The sequence below is a fragment of the Neoarius graeffei genome, chromosome 17, assembly GCF_027579695.1.
Source record: "Neoarius graeffei isolate fNeoGra1 chromosome 17, fNeoGra1.pri, whole genome shotgun sequence".
Classification (NCBI taxonomy): Eukaryota; Metazoa; Chordata; class Actinopteri; order Siluriformes; family Ariidae; genus Neoarius; species Neoarius graeffei.
This window is the reverse complement of record NC_083585.1, coordinates 11044010-11071022: the sequence shown is the minus strand read 5'-3', so window position 1 is coordinate 11071022 and position 27013 is coordinate 11044010. Positions and strand designations below refer to the sequence as shown.

The 27013-nt window shown below is 43.0% G+C and overlaps 1 protein-coding gene across 1 annotated transcript in view; it reads left to right on the top strand.

Moving 5' to 3' along the window:
- Positions 1-1380: 1380 nt before the first annotated feature.
- ca4b (carbonic anhydrase IV b) overlaps positions 1381-27013 on the top strand; it is a 70774-nt gene continuing 45141 nt past the window's right edge. The window contains exons 1-4 of the mRNA XM_060898022.1: positions 1381-1441; positions 4490-4534; positions 4638-4799; positions 24489-24634. Of these exons, the coding sequence (XP_060754005.1) occupies positions 1381-1441; positions 4490-4534; positions 4638-4799; positions 24489-24634 (414 nt within the window). The remainder of the gene's footprint in view (positions 1442-4489; positions 4535-4637; positions 4800-24488; positions 24635-27013) is intronic.

The following is a 27013-nucleotide window of genomic DNA, read 5'->3' as shown; positions in this document are numbered from 1 at the left end:
ACCATTGGCACTCATCCTGGCATCTATCTATAGTCCATCATGCCTGGTAGTGTCGATTCCTTCTGTTGCTGTTTCTAGCATATTTGTTTTTTGGGACAGGGTTGTTAGCCCTGTGCCCAACCCCCAACCTGGAGGACCAGTGGATTGCTTTTCATCTTACGTCTACCCTAGACCAAAGTTCTGTCCATGTTATGCCAACTTACAGACTTGTTGAATGTTCACTTGAGTATGTCGAGGCTAGATCTAGATCTATGGGACTTTTATAACTGATTGGTCTTGAGCTAGAAAAAGTTGCGCTTATCCATCCATTATCCATAACCACTTTTCCTGTGCAAGGTTGTGGGCAAGCTGGAGCCTATCCCAGCTGACTATGGGCGAGAGACGGGGTACACCCTGGATAAGTTGCCAGATCATCACAGGGCTGACACATAGAGACACACAACCATTCACACCTACAGTCAATTTAGAGCCACCAATTAGCCTAACCTGCATGTCTTTGGACTGTGGGGGTAACCGGAGCACCCAGAGGAAACCCACGCAGACACGGGGAGAACATGCAAACTCCACACAAAGGCCCCCGTCAGCCACTGGGCTTGAATCCAGAACATTCTTGCTGTAAGGCAACGGTGCTAACCACTACACCACCATGCTGCCCTGCTAGAAAAAGTGTTAGGAGAAATAACAGGTGCACAGAGCTTTCAGAATAACCTGATATAAAATGTTTTCCACAAACATGAGAATGCTTTGCTGGCATCCAATCTTCCTGTTTAACTGCAGCTTGCCATTTTTCTCGTCTTTCTGGGTTCGCCGGAAAGTAGTGAAAAGTTAAACCAGGCTTATCTCCACGTCTGTTATTACACCCAAAAGTGCTACAGGTTACTGATCTTTCTCCCTCCAGTATAGTTCCAGAATCTTTGCCAAGGTTTTGAAGCTGTTTTGTTCACTCAATCTGGCCTAACACCATAATCAGATACTATGTTGCTTTTTCCTGCATGTGAAATTTCCACACATGATTAAAAAAAAAAGAGTTTTCGAAACTAATCACACAGTTTTACAGCTTTTGTAGTTTCTTCCTCAATCGAAGCACATAAAACTGTTGCAGCAGTAAAACATATAATCAGAAAAGTGTTCTTAAATTATGCTTGATATGTTCCGGATACATCCTTATGCAAACACATTTTTCATGCTATCAGGGAAAGGACACCATTGCCTTTGGTGGGTACATCAGAAAGGAGAAGTTACTGATGTAATGTTGTAAGATACCACAGAACCATATAAAAGGCTATGCATCACTATCACTGTTAAGGTTGTATTACTGCATCACTGTTAAGGTTGTGATAACCTTGGTTAGGTTTTATCATAGTGAGCAGGAAAAGCAAGATGCAAATCCTAAAGTTATTGGTTCTTTTGGTGTCTATGTTGGGGATGATGGAGGGTACAGGTATGTCACCAAATTTCAATTATATAATTATTATGTTAGTTTAAATACACCAGGTCAAATAGCATGTTGGTTTTGAAATTAGTGCCTTTTGAGTTGGTCATTTGTAGTGAGGCCAGAACTTTGGAAATAAAACTTATTTCAGGGGTACAAAGCAGAATGTATACACCTAGGTCCATATTTGGACAGAGACAACATTTTTCTAATTTTGGTTCTGTACATTACCACAATGAATTTTGAACAAAACAATTCAGATGCAGTTGAAGTTCAGACTTTCAGCTTTAATTCAGTGGGTTGAACAAAATAATTGCATAAAAATGTGAGCAACTAAAGCATTTTTTAAACACAATCCCTTCATTTCAGGGGCTCAAAAGTAACTGGACAAATTAAATAATTGTAAATAAAATGTTCATTTCTAATACTTGGTTGAAAACCCTTTGTTGGCAATGACTGCCTGAAGTCTTGAACTCGTGGACATCACCAGACGCTGTTTTTCCTCCCTTTTAATGCTCTGCCAGGCCTTTACTGCAGCAGTTTTCAGTTGCTGTCTGTTTGTGGGCCTTTCTGTCTGAAGTTTAGTCTTTAACAAGTGAAATGCATGCTCAATTGGGTTGAGATCAGGTGACTGACTTGGCCATTCAAGAATATTCCACTTCTTTGCTTTTATAAACTCCTGGGTTGCTTTGGCTTTATGTTTTGGGTCATTGTCCATCTGTATTGTGAAATGCCGACCAATCAGTTTGGCTGCGTTTGGCTGGATTTGAGCACACAGTACGTCTCTGAATACCTCAGAATTCATCCGGCTGCTTCTGTCCTGTGTCACATCATCAATAAACACTAGTGACCCAGTGCCACTGGCAGCCATGCATGCCCAAGCCATCACACTGCCTCTGCCGTGTTTTACAGATGCTTTGGATCATGAGCTGTACCACGCCTTCACCATATTTTTTTTCTTTCCATCATTCTTCTGGTAGAGGTTGATCTTGGTTTCATCTGTCCAAAGAATGTTCTTCCAGAACTGTGCTGGCTTTTTTAGATGTTTTTTAGCAAAGTCCAATCTAGCCTTTTTATTCTTGAGGCTTATAAGTGGCTTGCACCGTGCAGTGAACCCTCTGTATTTACTTTCATGCAGTCTTCTCTTTATGGTAGATTTGGATATTGATAGGCCTACCTCCAGGAGAGTGTTGTTCACTTGGTTGGCTGTTGTGAAGGGGTTTCTCTTCACCATGGAAATTATTCTGCGATCGTCCACCACTGTTGTCTTCTGTGGGCGTCCAGGTCTTTTTGCATTGATGAGTTCACCAGTGCTTTCTTTCTTTCTCAGGATGTACTAGACTGTAGATTTTGGCTCTCCTAATATTGTAGCAATTTCTCGGATGTTTTTTTTCTGTTTTCACAGCTTAAGGATGGCTTGTTTCACCTGCATGGAGAACTCCTTTGACCGCATGTTTTCTTCACAGCAAAATCTTCCAAATGCAAGCACCACACCTCAAATCAGCTCCAGGCCTTTTATCTGCTTAATTGAGAATGACATAACGAAGGAATTGTCCACACCTGCCCATGAAATAGCCTTTGAGTCAATTGTCCAATTACTTTTGGTCCCTTTAAAAACAGGGTGGCACATGTTAAGGAGCTGAAACTCCTAAACCCTTCATCCAGTTTTAATGTGGATACCCTCAAATGAAAGCTGAAAGTCTGGACTTTATGTCCATGTCCATTATATAACTATAACTTGAATATGTTTCAGTAAACGGGTAAAAAAACAAAATTTGTGTCAGTGTCCAAATCATATATGGACCTAACTGTAGGTATTGACTGTATTTTACTCATGGGTGTTAGTTGGTTCAGATGTCTTCCTTTCTAAGTATGTTAATTATCTGAATGTTGATACACTTTTGAAATACGCTTTCATGTTTGCAACTGGTAGAATAATGTGTGGTAAGGTTTTTTTTTTTTTTAATGAGAATTGTTACTTCCTTAAAATGGTGATTTTTATGCAACTTGACTTGACATTATTATTCTTCTTTAATGACAATAAATGAACCCAAAAAATGAGTTTAAAATCTTATTCTAATGTGAGGTGTGTAGTTTAAAATGGTGTTGAACTTTAAAACAGTAGCATTTTTATAGTCAACATATCAGAAAAAGATAACAGAAAATTGTATTAATACATTACTTAGAAAAATGATCATACTGTGTGTGTGTGTGTGTACACACATACTATATAAATTTCTTTTTTTACACTTTTTTTTTTTTTTTTAATTGTGTGAAATTCACTAAGCTGTGGTGCTTATGCAGAATCAACACTGTACATTTCCTACAAACATTTTGGAATCAGTTGACAATTGAGCTGGAACCGTAAGAGGAAAATAGATAGATAGATAGATAGATAGATAGATAGATAGATAGATAGATAGATAGATAATATAAAATTAAATTTCCTTTTATGGATTCCAGCTCAATTGTCAACTGATTCCAAATTTTTGTAGGAAATGTACAGTGTTGATTCTGCATAAGCACCACAGCTTAGTGAATTTCACACAATCAGTCAGATTATCCAATTTTGGTGAACTGTTGTATCATCCATTACCATTGGCCCACAAACTTGCAGCAGGTTAAGAAATACCTTGCAACATGAATTACTGAAGTGCTTTCCTTCACAGAATACTATACTGTATATTCAGAAGTCAATAATGGAGCATTTCATGAGTGGGACTCATCATTATTTTTCTTTTTTCTTAGTCTTTTTCCTCCTTCTTCTTCTTGTTCTTTATTCACAATTTCCAATTATTCTCTGAAGGTTTTTTGTTGTTGTTGTTGTTGTTTTGTTTTTTACATGTACTTATTGTTGAGGTCCATTATCTGAGTACTGAAGCATATGGTTAGATAGTATTAGATATTAGACAGATAGTATTAGGATTAGATATTATTAGCCTATTGTCTATTGTGCAAATAGGGTACTAAAAGTAGGCTGAAATTACTGTGCTGAAGTGTAGCTGCAATAGTAAAACCTCTAATCTGTCATGTCATAAACCTGAATTGCTCTTTCAGATTGGTGCTATAAATCCCAGGTCTCATGTGACAACAAATGCAAAGGTGAGCTCTGATCATTATTTTATCAAATATTTTTTACATTTAAAATTTGGAAAAATTGTTTTCTCAACAAAATAAATTAGCACACCCTGTTGTTACTCTGTAGGACCAGATGAATGGAAGGACATAGCACCAACCTGTGGTGGCAAAAGCCAGTCACCTATTAACATTGTAACAAAAAGGGTGGTTACTATCAACCAGACCCCCTTCAGATTTCAAGGTTACCAACATCTTTTCCAAAGAAACATCACAAATAATGGTCACACAGGTGAGACATTAATCAGTATGAATCCAAATGAGGAACTGAGATCATATTGAAAACTGTTTGGACTGAATATATACACAGGAGATTATCACAATTAAGAGATCATTAGAAAATCGCACACAATTCAGAATTTGCCAATCAATGATTCAGTAACTTTTTTTCTTGAATAAACAAGCCTTTGAAGTGAATTAGGACCTAATGAAAGAAAATGTCCTTTCGAGTATACAGTGTCTTGCAGTGTCATTCCCCTTGGTGTTTGTCCTCTTTTGTCACATTACAAGATGGAATTAAAATGGATTTTTTAGGGGGTTAGCACCATTTGATTTACACAACATGCCTACTACTTTAAAGGTGCAAATTGTTGTTTTATTGTGACACAAACAATAATTAAGATGTAAAAACAGAAATCTGGAGTGTGCATAGATATTCACCCCCCCCCCCCCCCCCCCCCAAGTCAATACGTTGTAGAGCCACCTTTTGCTGCAATTACAGCTGCAAGTCTCTTGGGAAATGTCTGTATTAGTTTAGCACATCAAGCCACTGGGATTTTTGCCCATTCCTCAAGGCAAAACTGCTCCAGCTCCTTCAAGTTAGATGGGTTGTGTTGGTGTACAGCAATCTTCAATTTATGCCATAGATTCTCAATTGGATTGAGGTCTGGGCTTTGATTAGGCTCTTCCAAGACATTTAAATGTTTCCCTTTAAACAACTGCAGTATAACTTTAGCAGTATGTTTAGGGTCACTGTCCTGCTGGAACATGAACCTTCATCCCAGTCTCAAACCTCTGGCTGACTCAAACAGGTTTTTCTCTAGAATTGCCCTGTATTTAGTGTCATCCATCTTTCCTTCAGTCCTGACCAACTTTCCTGTCCCTGCAGATGAAAAATATCCCCACAGCATGATGCTGCCACCACCATACTTCACTGTAGGAATGGTGTTCTCAGGGTGTTGGGTTTGCACCACACATGGCATTTCCCATGATGGCCAAAAAGATCAATTTTAGTCTCATTTGACCAGAGAAGCTTCTTCCATGTGTTTGGGGAGTCTGCCACATGCTGTTGGGCAAACTCCAAACATGTTTTCTTAAGCAATTACTTTTTTCTGGCCATTCTTCCATAAATCCCCACTCTGTAAAGTGTATGGCTTAAACTGGTCCAATGGACAGATACTCCCATCTCCTCTGTGGATCTCTGCAGCTCCTTCAGTGTTATCTTTGGTGTCTTGATTGCATCTCTGATTAATGCTCTCCTTGCCTGGTCTGTGAGCTTTGGTGGGCGGCCTTCTCGTCAGGTTCGTAGTGGTGCCATATTATTTCCATTTTGCTATAATGGATTTAATGGTGCTTCCTGGGATATTCAAAGTTTGGGATATTTTTTATAACCCAACCCTGAGCCATACTTCACAAATTTGTCTCTGACATGTTTGGAGTAGCAGTAATCCCCGAACCTGTGGTGGACACCTGTGGTGAGGGGAGCCGTCAAGCTGAAGGAGTCCTATCGGGCTTGGTTAGCCTGTAGGTCTCCAGAGGCAGCTGACAGATACCAATGGGCCAAGCAGAATGCGGCTCTGGTGGTCACTGAAGCAAAAACTTGGGTGTGGGAGGAGTTTGGTGAGGCCATGGAAAGTGACTTTTGGTTGGCCTCGAAGAGATTCTGGCAAACCATCCGGCAGCTAAGGAAGGGGAAGCAGTGCTCTGTCCCTACTGTTTACAGTGAGGATGGAGTGCTGTTAACCTCAACTGGGGACATCATCCGGTGGTGGAAGGAATACTTTGAGGATCTCCTCAATCTCTGAGAAAGATGCAGAATCTGAGGGTGCTTGGGAGGACTCGCCCATCACAGGGGCTGAGGTTGCCAAGGTGGTTAAAAAGCTCCTCGGTGGCTGGGATCCAGGGGTGGATGAGATTTTGTCCTGAGTTCCTAAATGCACTGGATGTTGTTGGGCTGTCTTCGCTGACATGCCTCTTCAACAGTGTGTGGAGGTCGGGGACAGTGCCTCTGGGAGAGTGTGTTCCAACTATAGGGGAATCACACTTCTCAGCCTCCCTGGGAAAACCTGTGCTGGGATGCTGGAGAGGAGAGTCCAGTTGATAGTCGAACCTTGGATTCAGGAGGAACAATGTGTCCTGGTCATGGAACACTAGACCAGCTCTTTACCCTTGCAAGGGTACTGGAGGGTGCATGGGAGTTTGCCCAACCAGTCTACATGTGTTTTGTGGACCTGGAGAAGGCTTACGACTGTGTCCCTCATAGTGCCCTGTGGAGGGTGCTTCGGGAGTATGGGGTTCGGGGACTACTGTGGGCCATTCGGACCCTGTATGACAGGAGCAGGAGTTTGGTTCACATTGCCAGCAGTAAGTTGGACTCATTCTCAGTGCATGTGGGACTCCACCAGGGCTGCCCTTTGTCACCGGTTCTGTTCATAACTTTTATGGACAGAATTTCTAGGTGCAGCCAAGGGGCGGAGGGTGTCCAGTTTGGTGGCATCAGGATAACATCTCTGCTTTTTGCAGAGGATGTGGTCCTATTGGCTTCATCAATCTATGACTTACAGCATGGGGTGGGATGGTTTGCAGGCCGAGTGCAAAGCAGCTGGGATGAGGATCAGCACCTCCAAGTCCGTGGCCATGGCGCTCAGCCAGAAACTGGTAGAGTGCCTACTTTGGGTCAGGGGGGAGTTGCTACCTGTTTTCTCTCCGTGCTCTTATGGAAGGCGGTCGCATTTCTCTGCTCTCCTTCCCTTATCTTCCCTGCTTTGCTCCTTTTGTCTTGTCTCATCTGTCTACTGTCTATTCTTTTGAGAGACTCTCTCCGCACTGCTCTCCAAACTAAAAAATCATGGAATTGATAAACTGGTCTCAACGCTATTGACACAATTTTCTCGACGAGAATCCTGGGTTCGGGGGAACCAGCCTGTCCTGCCGGAACATTCGCAGCTGGCTACACGATGGGCACGTGGGAGAAGTGGCGGGTCATGTGCCTGGCAGTTCTTTCTGTGGAGGACATTGAAGACATCTACCTATTCGGAACCATGATTACAGGTCTTTTGCTGATTGGATTAGGCATTGCCCTGGTTTATCGAGGAAATCAGGAAATGGTGACAGCCGTCCAAAGCCCCATAAAGCTGCCCGACATGATTGAAGTGGTGGGCAGAGCTGTTGGCACTCAGACTGTGGCTATTCAGAACTTGAACTGCAACATGGATAACATCATGGAGAAGCTTTTGGCTTTGCAAAGAAAATGGATTGATTCGGAGACCAGAATGGACAAACAGAGTAGTCGTGTAAAAGAATGCGTCTACTTGCCCCAAGACCAAACAATCCCAATCTTATCTGCTTTTGGCTCCCTCAGACAGCACTGGCCTCGGCCAAGGCCGTTGCTGGAACAAAAACTCCCCTGAAGATCACTGCAGTGAGACACTCTTGGATCCCTTCCCCCACTTCCTGCGATCTCCGCTTTTACCCCCAGTGTGACAAGCGGGTGCGCAACCAGCGTCGTTATGGCTGCAGGAACAGATGGCTGCTTGCTCGCGCTGGGTTACTTCTACCTCCACCCCTCAAGTCCCAAGTTTTCATGTTGTAAAGTGTACTTGTGTATTTTGTGCTTATGTGCTGAGGTGGGGTTTTTTTTTTTAAATGTTCCCACACTGTACTCCTCAAGGAGCATAGTGTGGGGGTTGCTTTTTTCTCCTCCCCTCTCCTCATGTTACTCTGTATTTTTTTTTTCTTTTCATCCCTGTCTTCCTGTCCTGTCTACTCCCCCCTCTGTCAATTGTATGTATGTGTATATGTAAGGACGGGTTGATGGTCAATTTCGCTGGCACTTGTGGCTAGTGACAATAAAGGGTTCATTCATACCTAAAGTGGAGGAGTTTAAGTATCTTGAGGTTTTGTTCACGAGTGATAGTAAGGGGGAGCAGGAGTTGGACAGATGGATCAGGGCAGCGTCAGCAGTGATGCGGACGTTAAACCAGTCTGTTGTGGTAAAGAGAGAGCTGAGCCAAAAGGCAAAGCTCTCAATTTACTTGTCCATCTACGTTCCCACTCTCACCTATGGTCACGAGCTGTGGGTAGTGACCGAAAGAATGAGATCACCGATACAAGCAGTAGAAATGAGTTTTCTCTGCAGGGTGGCTGGGCTCTCCCTTAGAGACAGGGTGAGAAGCTTGGTCATTCGGGAGAGACTCTGAGTAGAACTGCTGCTCTTCTACAGTGGTGCTTGAAAGTTTGTGAACCCTTTAGAATTTTCTACATTTCTGCATAAATATAACCTAAAACATCATCAGATTTTCACACAAGTCCTAAAAGTAGATAAAGAGAACCCAGTTAAACAAATGAGACAAAAATATTATACTTGGTCATTTATTTATTGAGGAAAGTGATCCAATATTACATATCTGTGAGTGGCAAAAGTATGTGAACCTTTGCTTTCAGTATCTGGTGTGACCCCCTTGTGCAGCAATAACTGCAACTAAACATTTCTGGTAACTGTTAATCAATCCTGCACACTGGCTTGGAGGAATTTTAGCCCATTCCTCCATACAGAACAGCTTCAACTCTGGGATGTTGGTGGGCTTCCTCACATGAACTGCTCACTTCAGGTCCTTGCACAGCATTTCAATTGAATTAAGGTCAGGACTTTGACTTGGCCATTCCAAAACATTAACTTTATTCTTCTTTAACCATTCTCTGGTAGAACAACTTGTGTGCTTAGGGTCGTTGTCTTGCTGCATGACCCACCTTCTCTTGAGATTCAGTTCACGGACAGATGTCCTGACATTTTCCTTTAGAATTTGCTGGTATAATTCAGAATTCATTGTTCCATCAATGATGGCAAACCGTCCTGGCCCAGATGCAGCAAAACAGACCCAAACCATGATACTACCACCACCATGTTTCACAGATGGGATAAGGTTCTTATGCTGGAATACAGTGGTTTCCTTTCTCCAAATATAACGCTTCTCATTTAAACCAAAAATTTCTATTTTGGTCTCATCCGTCCACAAAAGATTTTTCCAATAGCCTTCTGGCTTGTCCACGTGATCTTTAGCAAACTGCAGATGAGCAGCAATGTTCTTTATGGAGAGCAGTGGCTTTATCCTTGCAACCCTGCCATGCACACCATTTTTGTTCAGTGTTCTCCTGATGGTAGACTCATGAACATTAACCTTAACCAATTTGAGAGAGGCCTTCAGTTGCTTAGAAGTTACCCTGGGGTCCTTTGTGACCTTGCCGACTATTACACGCCTTGCTCTTGGAGCGATCTTTGTTGGTCGACCACTCCTGGGGAGGGTAACAATGGTCCTGAATTTCCTTCATTTCTACACAATCTGTCTGACTGTGGATTGGTGGAGTCCAAACTCTTTAGAGATGGTTTTGTAACCTTTTCCAGCCCGATGAGCATCATCAATGTTTTTTTCTGAGGTCCTCAGAAATCTCCTTTGTTCATGCCATGATACACTTCCACAAACGTGTGTTGTGAAGATCAGACTTTGATAGATCTCTGTTCTTTAAATAAAACAGGGTGCCCACTCACACCTGATTTTCATGCCATTGATTGAAAACACCTGACTGTAATTTCACCTTCAAATTAACTGCTAATCCTAGAGGTTCACATACTTTTGCCACTCACAGATATGTAATATTGGATCATTTTCCTCGATAAATAAATGACCAAGTATAATATTTTTGTCTCATTTGTTTAACTGGGTTCTCTTTATCTACTTTTAGGACTTGTGTGAAAATCTGATGATGTTTTAGGTCATATTTATGCAGAAATATAGAAAATTCTAAAGGGTTCACAAACTTTCAAGCACCACTGCACATCGAAAGGAGTCAGTTGAGGTGGTTCAGGTTCCTTGTTAGGATGCCCCCTTGACACCTCCCAAGGGAGGTTCTCTGGGCATGCCCCACTGGGAGGAGACCCCAGGGCAGACCCAGGACATGCTGGAGAGTTTACATCTCTCGCCTGGCCTGGGAACGCCTCGGTATTCCCCCAGAAGAGCTGGTGAAGGTGGCCGGGGCAAGGGAAGTCTGGGCTGCTTCGCTTAGGCTGCTCCCCCCGTGACCCAGATCTGGATAAGCGGTAGAAAATGGATGGATGGATGGATGGATGGAGTGCTCCTTGGTTTTCATGTTGCTTGCTGAGTAGTGTTGCAGAGTCAGGGTCCTTCCAGAGCAGGTTGATTTTATACAGACATCATGTGACGGATCACGTGACACTTTGATTGCACACATGTGGATCTTAATCAATTAATTATGTGACTTATGAAGTGAATTGGTTGGACCAGCTCTTATTTAGGGGTTTCATACGAAAGGGGGTGAATACCTATGCACACTCCAGATTTCTGTTTTTTCATCTTAATTATTGTTTGTTTCACAATAAAACAATAATTTGCAGGTGGTAGGCATGTTGTGTAAATCAAATGGTGCTAACTCCCCTGTAACATGGCAATGACATACCAGATGCTCGCGGATTAAGAACAAACTCAGGGTTTTAATGGACACAGTGAGAGAAGGCAATGTGCAATAACCAGGCCAGGTCAATACCGGGAAATCCAACTGAGTAATGAGGGCTAGACAAATCGTGGTCATGAAACTGGTGAGAGTCCAAGAACCGGAAATCAGGAAAACACAGGCAGAATAAACACAAGGGCTAGGCAAATCAGAGTCAAGAAACAGGTGGAGATTGAGAAACCGGAAAGCGAGAGAAATGAGCAAACAAACAGAAGGGCTAGGCGAAACAGGAAGAAACTGGAAGGCGAAAAGGGTCATACACGGAAATGCAATCAGATACAAACACTCAGTAGGCTCATGAAAAATGTGGAGGCAATACTGTGCAAAGAACTAAACAAACAGATGGGTATAAATTAGTGCTGTCAAAGTTAACGCGATAATAACACGTTAACGTGATCTCAATTTAACGCGATTAAAAAAAATAGTGCCGTTAACACAAATTCTAATTTGGCCCTGCGAGTCACCCATAGTTCCTGTTGAGGCTTGTCGCGCACTGCTTCAATAAGAGTACGTGTGAGTGATGGAGAAAGGCATAGACATATAAACATCCTCGCCGCCATATTGGATGGGGCAAAGTGGAGATTCTTCAACCGTCTAATAAAGATGCCTCATTCATGTGCTGCGTTTAACTGTACCAACAGGTTTACCGTCCAAATGAGATTACATGGGATTACCTTTCACAGGTGAGACTGGAAAAATACTTTTCAATACTGTTCCTTCAGTCTTCAGTTTCCCAGCTCATCTCCACCAGGTAGGTATATAGTTATAAGCAGTGAGAATTAGATAATACAGTGCCACACTATGATTAACGTTTTTGAACGTATGATGAATGTTTTTATTTTTATCTGTTTTTTTCTTCTTTTATGGCAAATACTTCTCTTCAAAAGAAACTAATGAAGAGTAAAATAAAACATTTTTTATTTTCACAGTGATATGCACTTTATTTTTCATCCCTTGGTTTTCTCATCTAATATGGAAGTTATGGATGTCAGTGGCTGTGACAAGACGTGTTATGCTCTGCAATAAAAAAAAAACATTGGTACAAAACAAGCCCATTCACTTTTTTATGCTGATAAGAGAATTACAATGGTTTTTCATGTGACAAAAATGTGCGATTAAATTGCGATTAATTACGAGTTAACTATGATAGTCGCGACATTAATCGTGATTAAATATTTTAATCGCTTGACAGCACTAGTATAAATACAGACGTAAACAAAAAGGTACAGATGATAACAATTAGAACTCGGGAGAGCCACTCCTAGGAAGTGGTTCCGGATTGGTGGATTGGGTGTACGTGGTAGTGTTAGGTGTGTGAATGGGATTGTGGGAAGTGGAGTCCAGAGTGTTAGGTGAGCCCAGGAGCATGACTGTACCCCCCCCAAGGAGGCCGAGGGACGAGGGCGACCACGACGACCACCACCCACACTGCCGGGAACGCTCCTGAGTGAGCCTTCAGAACAGCCATGGTACTGGACAGAGGGTCATCGTTGCAGATGACCCCTGAGACCACTGCTGCGCAGACTGCTGGGGGGGCTGGACCCATGGTGCCTGGAACGTCCCCGAGGCCGAGGCGCGGGCTTCTCTGGATGACGCTGATGGAACTCCTCCACCAACCCCGGATTCAGGATATCTTGTGTGGGAACCCAGCTATGCTCCTCAGGCCCATAGCCCTCCCAGTCCACAAGATACTTCAGAATCCCACCTCTCCTTCTGGAGTCCAGCAACTGGTGGACCACATACACTTTGATGTCCACCAGTGGTGGGGGTGTGACATCGAGTGTGACCTCGTCCAACGGACCTGGGACAACAGGTTTCAAGAAGGACGAATGAAAAGAGTTAGAAACATGGTAATGTACAGGCAGATCCAATTTATATGTAGCTTCATTAATTCTCTGGAGAATTTTGAACAGCCCTATGTATTTAGGTGTGGCAGCAGGGGCATGGTCAAGCGGCGGTCTGTGAATGGAAGGCGGAGCCAGGGAAGGTAAGTGGTAGAATTATTGCACCTGAGAGGAATTAACCTGTTTGTGTGTCTTCCCCAGTGACCACGCCCTATAAGAGGAGAGGGAGAGCAGAGAAAGGGAGCTCTCCCCCAACCCAAACACTGGTGTGCGTGTGTGTGGCTGGGAGAGTGAATGTTGAATGCTGAAAAGTGAGAAAATAGAGTTTTATAAGAACTCAGTTCTGGCCTGCCATGCTTCTGTGCTCGACCCACCTGCTCAGATTTTACAGTGGTGCCAAAAACTGGGAATCGGAGTGCGGAAGAGAACAGCCCCATGGAGTCCTCCCCCTTCAAAGACCTGGTCCGTGCCCTCACCACGGCCCAATAGAGCCAGCACCAGGCGCTGATCGCCCTCTGGAAGGAGCAGGAACAACGGTTCAAAGCCCTGGTGCTGGCGCAGCAGGAAGATCGCCAGGCGTTCCAGCACCTGCTCGCGGCGGTGGTGGTGGACCCTCCCTACCTCACCCTAATGAAGATGGGTCCACATGATGACCCCGAAGCCTTCCTCGCTCTGTTTGAGCAGGCAGCAGAGGCGTGGGGTTGGCCGGTGGAACAGTGTGCAGTGCACCTCCTCCCCCTGCTAACGGGCGAGGCGCAGCTGGCCACGCTGCATCTCCCCGCTGACAGCCAGCTGGTCTACGCGGACCTCCACAGGGCTATCCTCCAATGTGTTGGTTGCACCCCCGGAACAGCAAAGCTTCCATGCTCCGCTCTTAGAGGAGGTCGGCTGGCCATTTGCGTTTGGCCAGCAACTCCGGGATGCCTGCCGGTGGTGGCTGAGGGCCAACAACCACGATGCCAAGGGAATCATTGACCTGGTGGCGCTGGAACAATTCATTGCCCGACTTCTGGAAGGAACAGGGGAGTGGGTCCAGTGCCATCGCCCAGCGTCGCTGGATCAGGCGATCAAGCTGGCGGTGGACCATATGGCGGCCATTCCAATGGCAGGACAGCGTGTCTCCTCTTCTCTCTTCTCCCTCTGCTCCCTGTCCTCACCCTATTCCCCCACCACGGAGGTGGGGGCCAGGTCCATCCCAGCCGGCCCACCGCACCCATGGTGCCCTACCGTTTCCTACTTCCTTGTCTGTGTCTTCTCCCCCTCAGGTGAGTGATGTCCGTAACACCGGTGCAGAGGGAGAGCCTGGGCCAGTATGCTGGCGCTGTGGGGAACCGGGGCACCTCCAGCATCAGTGCTTGGCGATGGAGGTGGGTGCGGTGGTCCAGATCCCTGACGCGCCAGGGACTGCCCTCGATCGGGCTGGAGCGTATCGCATACCGGTGAGTATCCAAGGGGATATGTATCAGGCTTTGGTGGACTCCAGCTGTAATCAGACTTCAATCCACCAAAGCCTGGTGCAAGACGAGGCATTGGGGAGAGCACAATTGGTGAAGGTGTTTTGTGTGTGTGTGCTCATGGGGATGTTCACAACTACCCTTTAGCAGAGATGGGACCAAGTCACACATGTGCAAGTCTCAAGTAAGTCTCGTCTTAACCTTCAAGTCCCAAGTAAGTCCCAAGTCTTTTTTGTCTTGGGCAAGTCAAGTCAAGTCACAGGCTATGTCAAGTCAAGTCCAAGTCAAGTCACCTTAGGCATATTGGCGTAATTTTAGCAGCAGAATATGAATTTAATACATTGAAAAGGCAATACATAAGTAAATGTCAGTAAACATCCCTGGCACATGTGCCCAACCTGTTAAATATTTGCATTTTAAATACTCATGTTCTGTAAAATGCATCATGGAATAAAACAAAACAGTAATAATGTCACAAAGTTATTTATTGATGGCAAAATTGATTGCAAGATTGAAAGCCAACTAAGTTTCTCACATTGTCATCAGCCAACAAGAAAAATAAACAAAGTGTTATAAAAACATATTACGATAGGAGTCATTTTGAAGGAGTAATGTATTTTGAACTTCTTGGCTTGCTATGATAAAATCAGAGGTATCGATGCCAGGTCCATAGTGTAAACACTCTACCATGTATTCCTATTCACAACTTAAGCCTAGTTGATTGACCTTCCTGTTTTTTTTCTTTTTTTTACTGCTTTAACTTGTTATAAGTATTATGTTTCATAGTTCACTCTCGCCTGCACAACAGATTCCATGATGCCTTGCATCACAAATTGCAGGTCTACACACTACTGCCTCATTCATTAATTTTTATATTTTATTTATTTCTGATCAGTGATGGGAATAACAGCAGCCGCTACTAACACCTTTACTTGATCCAGTAACAGGCCATCTAATTAATTATTAGGGATGCACCGAAATGAAATTTTGGGGCCGAAGTCAAACACCGTGTCTAATGCCGTACACACTATGTTTACTGTAATTGTACACCCTGAAGTTTAAGAACAGCAAAGGAAGATGAAAAATTCAGGGAGCTGTCTGTCTCATTTTTCACAATAAAATAAAACTAAACAATATATAAATAAATACATATAAATAGTAAATGCAAAAATTAATGAAAAAAAACACCCCATTATGGTAGCCTACTCATGCAGAGAATTGGCATTCTGTTATGTGCGTAGTTAAAAGAGGGTAGGACGACACCTTGGGTTAACAGGGGCATGAGCTCCTCCAATCTTTAATCACGTCAGATGAGATGATTATTATTAATAAGATACACGTGGAGAAACCTGAAGTGACTTCGATGTATGTTTGCGCCAGTAAAAAAAAAAAAACCCAAAGGATAGTGTGGGTGCAATCAGTTAATTATTGAAATTAAGTAATCAATCTCATTAAATCAGTCTCATTAAATTTTGAAGGTCAATAATTAAAATGAATCAATCCCATTGAATCGTTTACTTTGACTCATTTGAATTGAATCATACCATAGAATCACTCATTTGAAGTGAATCATTCAGTGAATCGTTTAGTGAATCATTTAATGAATCGTTCAATGAATCATTTAGTGAATCATACCATTAATCCTGGTGCTTAATAATAAATTACCAAACAGCTAAATTATGGTATATTTCCAAATTATTACGATCACTTACCATATTACATAACTTATATGCACCTTTTTGAATTCTTTGAGAAGATTGGGGACTTCATATATTGTTCACACAAATAAAACACAGTTTGTTTAATAAATGAATTTATTATACAAAGATAAAAATAATCAATATATACAAGCAGTGAGGTGTGTGTGTGTTTATGTGTGGTGTGTGTGGCCTAGCTTGTTGCTAGCTAAAACAAAGGAATGTTATCTAAATAGAACAAAGGATTAGCTCTGTTGCTAATGTGTGCTTGTGTGTGTGTGTGTGTGTGTGTGTGTGTGAAGGACTTGACCATGTGTTTAGCCTCGTGTAGCTAACTACACATGGTGGAGGCCTAGATTAGCCTTGTGTTGCTAGTGTGTGTTTGTGAAAGGCCCTATGGCCTAGCTAAAGTGTGTTTGTTAGGCCTTATGAGGCCTACTGAGCACGTGTTGCTAAAGACAAAGGGAAGCTGTAGCTAACCCACTAGCTCAACCATACTGAATCCACTGAAATCTTGATGAGATCAAGATGTATAATAATGAAATTAAAATGTTAGTAAGAATAAAAGAGAGAGAAGCATGCGCAGCCTATCTATTAAACAATTGAGAGAACATAGAACCAAAATAAATCAACACGCTGCGTGTCTAACAGTGTAACAGATAAACCTGGGTTTAAATTCACACTATTCCAATAAAAGCAAATTCCTAAGACTATCCTAATTATGCCCAATTGCCAAAATCTTACTTAATCCTGCCTTTAGCAAGATGTGAAGAACTATTCGCCGGTGTAGTTTCGGGACTCGCCGTGGGAGCACGTGAGCCGCTCGTGATGGAGGCGTAGAAAACTTTCGGGTCCAGCGGAGCACTTGGGTGGTTCCCGTGGAAAGCAGAGGATTCTTGGTCCGAACCTCAGCGTTCGTGAGGAAAAGTCTCTGATCAGAATAAGATGCACAGCGCTTTTGAGTTAAAAAGGATTCAATCGCTTCTTAACTTTTAACTGCCTGGGCTGCAGTCGTGACGTCACTTCTAATACAAGTAAACCGGTTGTAACGCAGGTTGAGTTTAAAGATCGCGCGACTCTAGAGTTTACCTTTGCCAAGGGTAAGAAAGAAAATCGCGCTGAGTGATGGATCTTGCAAGAAAGAAGACGTCTTTCTGGTGGAGAGCATCTCTTTGGTGTGTCTAGCTTCCTTGAAAACCGGACGCGAGAGACAAAATGGCAGAGCTTCCGCTTGGACTTATGCGCGCATGGCGGACTGACATAGATGATCCTGCCCACGCGTGACGTAGGTCACGCGGAAGTTGCCTGGGAATTGTAGTTCTGACACAAGATGGCGGCATGATACCTACAATAGAGAAATGTGTCAGACATAATTTAGGTCTCAAAAAGAAGACCCGTTCGCCTGTGCAAAAGTGACATCATCTTACCCCATATGACAAGCTACAGAGGTGTGTGCAAAAGTGCTCTCTCGCTCTCTCCCTCTCCGAGGCTGCCTCAGCCTGTGCGGAGCGGGGACATACGACTTTGGCGTGGGAGTCTTGGTTCCCGCTATAATAGATTATTACGAAAATAAATGTTAAATGAAATATGCATTCTGCGCATTCCTTTCCACAGGAACTTTGCTCACAATGTTTCGGTCGTGGCTAACGCACTGTCCTCCTTACCACAAGTGCAACGTTTCAGGAACAATACGGAAAGGACAGTGCACGGGATTCATCTGTCCTTGAACAATTACCCAGAGACTTTTTAAATTACCTCACTGGGAAATATCCAATGCACCTGTTCAGTTACAGAGTTGTGCTCTCTAAATTGTAGTCATTCAAACCATTGTTTTGGCGGCCTGGTAGCCTGATATACTAAATGTAAATTCATGGTTTGGATGACTGCACAATTTATTTTCGTAACACTGTGTTACAGCGGGAACCGAGACTCCCGCTCACAGTCAGCCTATTTTGCAGAGTTTAGTATTGCTGCTATTCAAACAGCGAGTGGCATGCCGGTGAATCCAAATTGTGGCGCTTTTTTCAATAGTGCATGATAGGCAGTGGGACGGAGTTTTCTTTTCTTTTTTGATCGGGTAGTGTGATGAAAAAAATGTGCAGGTTGCTGCACTGCTATTTCAAATGGCTATGATAAACTCCCCTGCCTCTATGCCCTATGGACAGTCTGGCTAATGTACACGAACACACTTACACCAATTTGTACTGCTCATGAACGTGTACATGTTCACAAGCTGACCATTAGCTTAACCCTGAAACAGAACAACAGGGTAGGAAGCTGCTTATGTTATTCAGCATCATGACTGCAAAGTGCACAATCAACTTACTACTACTGATATACAATATCATTAAACTTGACGTAACTACATTGCTTACCAGCATTCACATAAGAATTTCACAATAATAAACTGAATCCCTAGCTACATCTGCAACGGCTAAAATCCTCCTACTGCTCACTCTCGTGGCTAACATTGGCTAACGAGGAGTTTAGCTGCTATCAGCAAATAACAACACATTAATAAACTTACTGGGCAGAATGGATCTTCAAATGCCGGACGAAATTGGAGGTCGTGGTCTGGCTGTCAGAAATCGTCACGTTGCAAATCTTGCACTGCGCCGTTCGTCGTTTACCTTCTAGGCAGTAGCCCTTGAAGCCGAAAGTGATTACTCTTGGGATGGCTGACATGATGATATGATGTGAAATCTGTGAACACATCGTGGCATGGGGCGTGCCGGTATATAGCCCACGCAGAGAGTGTGCCTGATGGACAGGGCGGTGACAACGCAACGGCAGTGCAATCAAAATTACTGAAGTATGTGCATATTACATTTTATTTTCACAATAAAAACACGATGGAAATAACACTCAAGTCACTCAAGTCATCGTGTGTCAAGTCAAGTCCCGAATCTTAAACTTCCAAGTCCGAGTCAAGTCTCAAGTATTTTCATGTTTTGTCAAGTCGAGTCACAAGTCATGAAAACAGTGACTCGAGTCAACTCGAGTCCAAGTCCCCAAGTCTCAAGTCCCCACCTCTGCCCTTTAGTGTCGGTCCACATTCTATTTCGAGGGGAAAAATTTAGAGTAAAGGCGGTGATTAATCCTCGCCTTACCCACTCGATAATTCTGGGGACTGATTGGCCGGGTTTTAGGGAATTAATGGCACATTTAGTGAAGAGTGGGGCCTGCCATAGTTTAGTGAGGGGAGGTCCCAGAGTGGCATTGGTGGGAGCGACTGTCACAGAGCCGTCTATGTCATCACCACATCAGAGTGAAGAGCAGGCTGCTCCTCCTCCTTCTCTTGGGGATTCCCTTGTGGATTTCCCGTTGGAAATGTGGGAAGCATGAGACAATGATCATAACAGTAACTGGACCATGAGAGTATTTCCTTATCAGACCAGGATATGACAGGGTTATGTTTTTTGAGCCAAGACAAACTGAAAATAATAGCATACTCGCAAGCGTTTAACACAAAAAACCGAATCTGTTCAGAGTGCAAAGCACTGACAGTCATCTTGATGGGTTTTGTGATTCAGGTAACCAGTCCTTCTCCAACTGGGTCCCCATCGACAGCCGTAAGTCTCAGTGGCGACTCCAATGGCTCCACGGGAAACTGGAGTTGCTCCACCAGCTCAGCGTGGATGAAATCCCCCTCAGCTCCAGAATCGATTAATGCTGGAAACACACAGACAGACTGAGGGCAGTAAACGGTCACAGGCAGGAGGAAAGACTTGGAGACCAACCCCTTAGTGAGTGCACTCACCACATTAATGCATGGAGCCTGCTCCACGCGCTTTCCCGGGGTTGATGCCAAAGTGCTGCGTCGACGGAGTTGACAGTCACTTAGGAGTTGGCCCGCCACTCCGCAATAAAGACACAGTCCTTGATTGAGACGTCATTGCCTCTCCTCTGCAGATAAATGGAAGGAGTCACACTGTATGGGCTTGGGGATTTCTGGCTCCTGAAGAGTCTGGGTCAGCGGTGGACATGGGCAACGAGGAGCCAGTGTAGCAGCTGGGGCAGTAGGGGATTTATGCTGACCTCTCATGTGCTTCAGTTGGTCCAGGCGAATGGCGAGAGAAATTAGCCTCTCTAGGGAAAGGCTGTCATCCTTGCATGCCATCTCTGCTAGTATGTCAGGGTTCAAACTGTTGCGAAATGTTACTAATAACGCCGGCTCATTTCAACCACTCCCAGTCGCCAGAGTGCGGAATTCCAAGGCGTAATCCAACACTGAGCGATTACCCTGACGTAAACGAGTGAGCGATTCTCCTTGAGAGCGACCCTCATTGGCGTGATTGAAAACAGCATTAAATTCTTTAATGAAATTGTCGTAAGTGTTGAACTGGACAATGGGCCAAACTGCAGTAGTCCAGTCTAAAGCCTTGCCCGTAAGGCAAGAAATAACAAAGGAGATGCGAGCCTTGTCTGAGCTCTGGGGGGGAATTTGCAAAAAACATCGAATGTTGTAACAAAAACCCCTTACACTGATTCGGTGAGCCATCAAATTTATCTGGCTTGCTGACAACAAACAAACAGGTACCTGCTGTTGGGGGAGCAGCCTGGTTAGTGACCCTGGGCACGCTGGGGAGGCTGAGTCGTTGGAGTTGAGTTGTAATTTCTTTCATGCTCTGAAAGATTCTTTCAGTGATCTGTACTAACTGTTTTTGCTGCTCACCCTGCTGCTGAGTAAGATTCTGGATGGACTGGGTCATGGAGTCGAAACAATGGTGATGTTGTCCAAGCATCTATTCTTGACTGCTAAGTGCCACCTGTAGCTCTATGTAATCTGCCGTCTGCATGTCAGCACAGTATTCTGTAACGTGGCAATGACAGGCCAGATGCTCGCGGATTAAGAACAAACTCGGGGTTTTAATAGACACAGTGAGAGAAGGCAATGTACAATAACCAGGCCAGGTCAATACCGAAAAATCCAACTGAGTAATGAGGGCTAGACAAATCATGGTCATGAAACGGGCGAGAGTCCAAGAACTGGAAATCAGGAAAACACAAGGGCTAGGCAAATCAGAGTCGAGAAACCGGGAAGCGAGAGAAAAGAGCAAATAAACAGAAGGGCTAGGCGAAACGGGAAGAAACCGGAAGGCGAAAAGGGTCATACATGGAAATGCAATCAGATACAAATGCTCAGTAGGCTCACGAAAAATGTGGAGGCAATACTGTGCAAAGAACTAAACAAACAGAGGGGTATAAATACAGACATAAACAAAAAGGTACAGGTGATAACAATTAGAACTCAGGGGGAGGGTGGATTAGGTGCACATGGTCAAGTCAACTTTATTGTCAAATAGTGCTATACAGGTACATGCTTGACATACAGCACAGATGAAATTTCAGTCCTCTCTGACCCATGGTGCAAACAGGCAATGCAATAAATAAAAATAGAATAATTGAAAAAACAAACAATATAAACAGTATAAACACTCTAGATAAGAACTAGACATAGACTAAACACTCAAACAATATAAACAGTATAAATAAACAGTATAAACACTAGATAAGAACTACAACCCCGATTCCAAAAAAGTTGGGACAAAGTACAAATTGTAAATAAAAATGGAATGCAATAATTTACAAATCTCAAAAACTGAGATTGTATTCACAATAGAACATAGACAACATATCAAATGTCGAAAGTGAGACATTTTGAAATTTCATGCCAAATATTGGCTCATTTGAAATTTCATGACAGCAACACATCTAAAAAAAGTTGGGACAGGGGCAATAAGAGGCTGGAAAAGTTAAAGGTACAAAAAAGGAACAGCTGGAGGACCAAATTGCAACTCATTAGGTCAATTGGCAATAGGTCATTAACATGACTGGGTATAAAAAGAGCATCTTGGAGTGCCAGCGGCTCTCAGAAGTAAAGATGGGAAGAGGATCAGCAATTCCCCTAATTCTGCGCCGACAAATAATGGAGCAATATCAGAAAGGAGTTCAACAGTGTAAAATTGCAAAGAGTTTGAACATATCATCATCTACAGTGCATAATATCATCAAAAGATTCAGAGAATCTGGAAGAATCTCTGTGCATAAGGGTCAAGGCCGGAAAACCATACTGGGTGCCAGTGATCTTCGGGCCCTTAGACGGCACTGCATCACATAAAACATGCTTCTGTATTGGAAATCACAAAATGGGCTCAGGAATATTTCCAAAGAACATTATCTGTGAACACAATTCACCGTGCCATCCGCCGTTGCCAGCTAAAACTCTATAGTTCAAAGAAGAAGCCGTATCTAAACATGATCCAGAAGCGCAGATGTCTTCTCTGGGCCAAGGCTCATTTAAAATGGATTGTGGCAAAGTGGAAAACTGTTCTGTGGTCAGACGAATCAAAATTTGAAGTTCTTTATGGAAATCAGAGACGCCGTGTCATTCGGACTAAAGAGGAGAAGGACGACCCAAGTTGTTATCAGCACTCAGTTCAGAAGCCTGCATCTCTGATGGTATGGGGTTGCATTAGTGCGTGTGGCATGGGCAGCTTACACATCTGGAAAGACACTATCAATGCTGAAAGGTATATCCAGGTTCTAGAGCAACATATGCTCCCATCCAGACGACGGGTCTTTCAGGGAAGACCTTGCATTTTCCAACATGACAATGCCAAACCACATACTGCATCAATTCCAGCATCATGGCTGCGTAGAAGAAGGGTCCGGGTACTGAACTGGTCAGCCTGCAGTCCAGATCTTTCACCCATAGAAAACATTTGGCGCATCATAAAACGGAAGATACGACAAAAAAAGACCTAAGACAGTTGAGCAACTAGAATCCTACATTAGACAAGAATGGGTTAACATTCCTATCCCTAAACTTGAGCAACTTGTCTCCTCAGTCCCCAAACGTTTACAGACTGTTGTAAAGAGAAAAGGGGATGTCTCACAGTGGTAAACATGGCCTTGTCCCAACTTTTTTGAGATGTTGTTGTCATGAAATTTAAAATCACCTAATTTTTCACTTTAAATGATATACATTTTCTCAGTTTAAACATTTGATATGTCATTTATGTTCTATTCTGAATAAAATATGGAATTTTGAAACTTCCACATCATTGCATTCCATTTTTATTTACAATTTGTACTTTGTCCCAACTTTTTTGGAATCGGGGTTGTAGACATAGACTAAACACTCAGACCAATATAAATTGTGTAAACACTAGATAAGAACTAGACAAAGACTAAACACTCAAACAGACAATATAAACAGTCTAAAACACTCTAGATAAGAACTAGACATAGACTAAACACTCATATATACATACACACACACACACACACACACACGTAAATTGGTGCAAATAAACAGTCAAGCGCACTTGAGGTATAGCAGGTAAACATGAAATAAGCAGTATAAAAAACTAGCAGCTGTTAAGGTGAGGTAGTGCGGAATAGTGCAAATGAGCGAGGTAAAGTGAGATGTGCGGTCCCTGAGTTCAGTGTGTTAATGAACGATGTGTGTGTATGTGTGTGTCTGTCTGTGTTTGGGGGGGAACTGTGAGGATGACATGTCAGATGCTGAAGGGGGGGCAGGGGGGTGTGCGAGCAGAATCTGTGGCAGGGGGCAGAGGGGGGAGGAGGGGCAGAACAGGGAGGGAGTTGAGCCTCCTGACTGCCTGGTGAAAGAAACTGTTCTTGAGCCTGCTGGTTTTGGCCCGGAGACTCCGCAGTCTCCTCCCCGACGGCATCAGACTGAAGAGGCTGTGAGATGGGTGGGTGGGGTCACCTGCAATCCTAATGGCTTTGCGGGTGAGGCGGGAGTTATAAATAGGTGGGAGTGGTAGTGTCAGGTGTGTGATTGTGGGAAGTGGAGTCCAGAGTGTTACGTGAGCCCGGGAGTGTGACACCCCCAAAATTCCATTTTAATTCCAGCTTGTAATGCCACAAAACAGGACAAACACCAAGGGGGCTGAATACTTTTGCAAGACACTATATATGCTAAATATATAAATCTGAATCCCAAAACACTTACTGTATATAGTATATGTATTGTGATACACCACTTAAAAATAGAAAAAATAATAGTATGTAAAGGTTTCATTGATTAGTATGTTTTTCATCTTTGACAAGTGTCTGTTGTGACCTGATTATCTGGATTATTTACTTAAATTGGTAGCATAAGATTCATTAAAGTGGGTTGTGGATTTACTCATTATTTCTCTATTCCCAGTCAAGTTTACCTTACCAGGTGATGCTGTGATTACTGGTGCAGGGCTTTCAGAAACTTACAAAGCAGTGGAAGTCCATTTTCATTGGGGCAAGAATGGTGGGCCAGGATCAGAGCACACTATTGATGGAGAGCAGTATCCTATGGAGGTCTGTCCCTCTCTCTCTCTCTCTCTCTCATATCAAAACTTTTTCTTTTTAACTCTTTTGGCAAAATTAACAGATATTTTTGTATTCCAATTAAATTTAAACTACTACTAGCACTGGTTTTTGCCATCCAAACTGGTCCTATTGCAAGAGGATATTGATGACCACAGCAATGGTTTTCATACTTTTCTTCGTTAAATAAGATTTAGTTCAGGTGATCACTTACGCAATATGTCATTAAGTAAAATGAGGTGTGCTTGTGTTGGAATTCCAGCACACACAGGAATGAAATGGTAGCCATACATAGAGATGCTGATTTAAGAAAAAACTGAAGTGGTCTCTTAATTTTTTTCCATATATATATATTGCAGTGTGTGTGTGTGTGTGTGTGTGTGTGTGTGTGTGTGTGTGTAAAATATATATGAAATAACACTGCGAAATAGCATTGTTGAAAGTTAATTGGTGGAATTTTTTGCCTTCTTAATGCATTTGAGATCATCAAACAGTGAATAAAAACAAGTAAATAGCCCTATTTGACAATGACTCAACTAAGTAAAGAGAAACGATAGTCCATCATTACTTTAAGTCAAAGTTTATTTATAAAGCACTTTAAAAAACAACAACAGGGCAGTTGACCAAAGTGCTGACAAAAGGCCCTAAACACGCAAGACTTGAAAGACACACAGGACTTGAGAACAACCATAAAACACATAGGAGAACAATAATAAAATACCAGCACAAGAGGGGGGCTATTTACAGTAGATGGAATATAAGTATATTAAAAGAATAAAACAAAGTGACAATTTTGCCAATAAAAGATGGGTTAAAAGCGGGATTTCAGACATAGATAGATAAAATAAAACCTCAAAAGCCCTAGGTATATTAAAACAGATGAGACTAAGGTCTTATAGAGTTAAAAGCCTGTGCATAGAAATGTGTTTTAAGGTAGGTTTTAAAATCAGACAAGGAGGGGGCCAGGCGGATGTGAAGAGGGAGCTCATTCCAGAGTTTAGGGCCAATGACAGCAAAGGCCCTGTCCCCTCTACTCTTTAGTCTGGAGGGGGGCACATCTAATAGTAGTTGGTCAGCTGACCTCAGTGCTCTGGCGGGAGTGTGAATTTTTAAAAGATCAGCCAGGTAGGATGGTGCCAACCCGTGTAAAGATTTAAAAACAAATAAAAGAATCTTAAAATGTATTCTATACTGTATAGGGAGCCAGTGGAGGGCAGCCAGCACCGGTGTAATATGCTCACGCCTTCTTGTTTTGGTAAGAAGGCGGGCTGCAGCATTTTGAACTAGTTGTAGGCGTGAGAGGGCAGTAGCGCTTATGCCAGCATACAAAGCATTACCATAGTCCAGGCGTGAGGAGACAAATGCATGGATGACCATTTCGAAATTTTTAAAAGATAAAAAAGGTTTAACCTTGGATAAAAGCCGTAATTGATAAAAGCTAGATCTAACAACCATACTTATTTGTTTTTCCATTTTAAAGAGGGAATCTAAGTACACGCCAAGGTTTTTTGCAGTACCTTTCTCGTAGGGTCCAAGAGGGCCAAGGTCAATGTGTCGGCCACGGGAAGCGCTAGGCTGAAATACTAGAATTTCAGTTTTGCTCTCATTAAAATTTAAAAAATTTAGGGCCATCCAGGCTTTAATATCCTCCAGGCAGTTTAGCAGACGTTTGAAAGAGTGGGGGTCGTTGTGACTTAAGGGCATATATATTTGTGGCATAGCAGTGAAAGGAAACATTGTATTTTCTAAAAATAGAGCCAAGGGGGAGCATATACAAGGAAAAGAGTAAAGGGGAAAGAATGGAACCTTGCGGGACACCACAGGAGAGATGTGCAGAGGAGGACAATGAGTCTCCCAAGCAAATAGAAAAACTTCTATTCGAAAGGAAGGATCTGAACCATTGAAGGGCGGCGTCTCTGATGCCAACACAATGTTCTAGACGTGAAATTAAAATGTTGTGATCAACAGTATCAAAAGCAGCAGTGAGATCAAGTAGAATTAAAATCGCAGGGTGACCAGAGTCTGTAGCTAATAAAAGATCATTAAAAACCTTGAGTAACGCTGATTCTGTACTGTGTAGTGCTTTAAAACCTGACTGAAGAGGTTCCAGGATGCCATAGGTGTCAAGAAAGGATTGCAGTTGCTGGAGTACCAGTTTTTCAAGGACCTTGGATAAAAATGGAAGCTTGGAGATGGGTCTGTAGTTTGAAAGAATTGTGGTGTCTAAGTTAGGTTTTTTGATTAGTGGCTGTACAACTGCATGCTTGAAAGATTGTGGTACACAACTTGAGGTTAGGCTACAGTTCATGATGTTCAAGATGCTAGGGCCTGTGGACTCAAGTGTTTGCTTAAGAAGAGAAGAGGGTAATA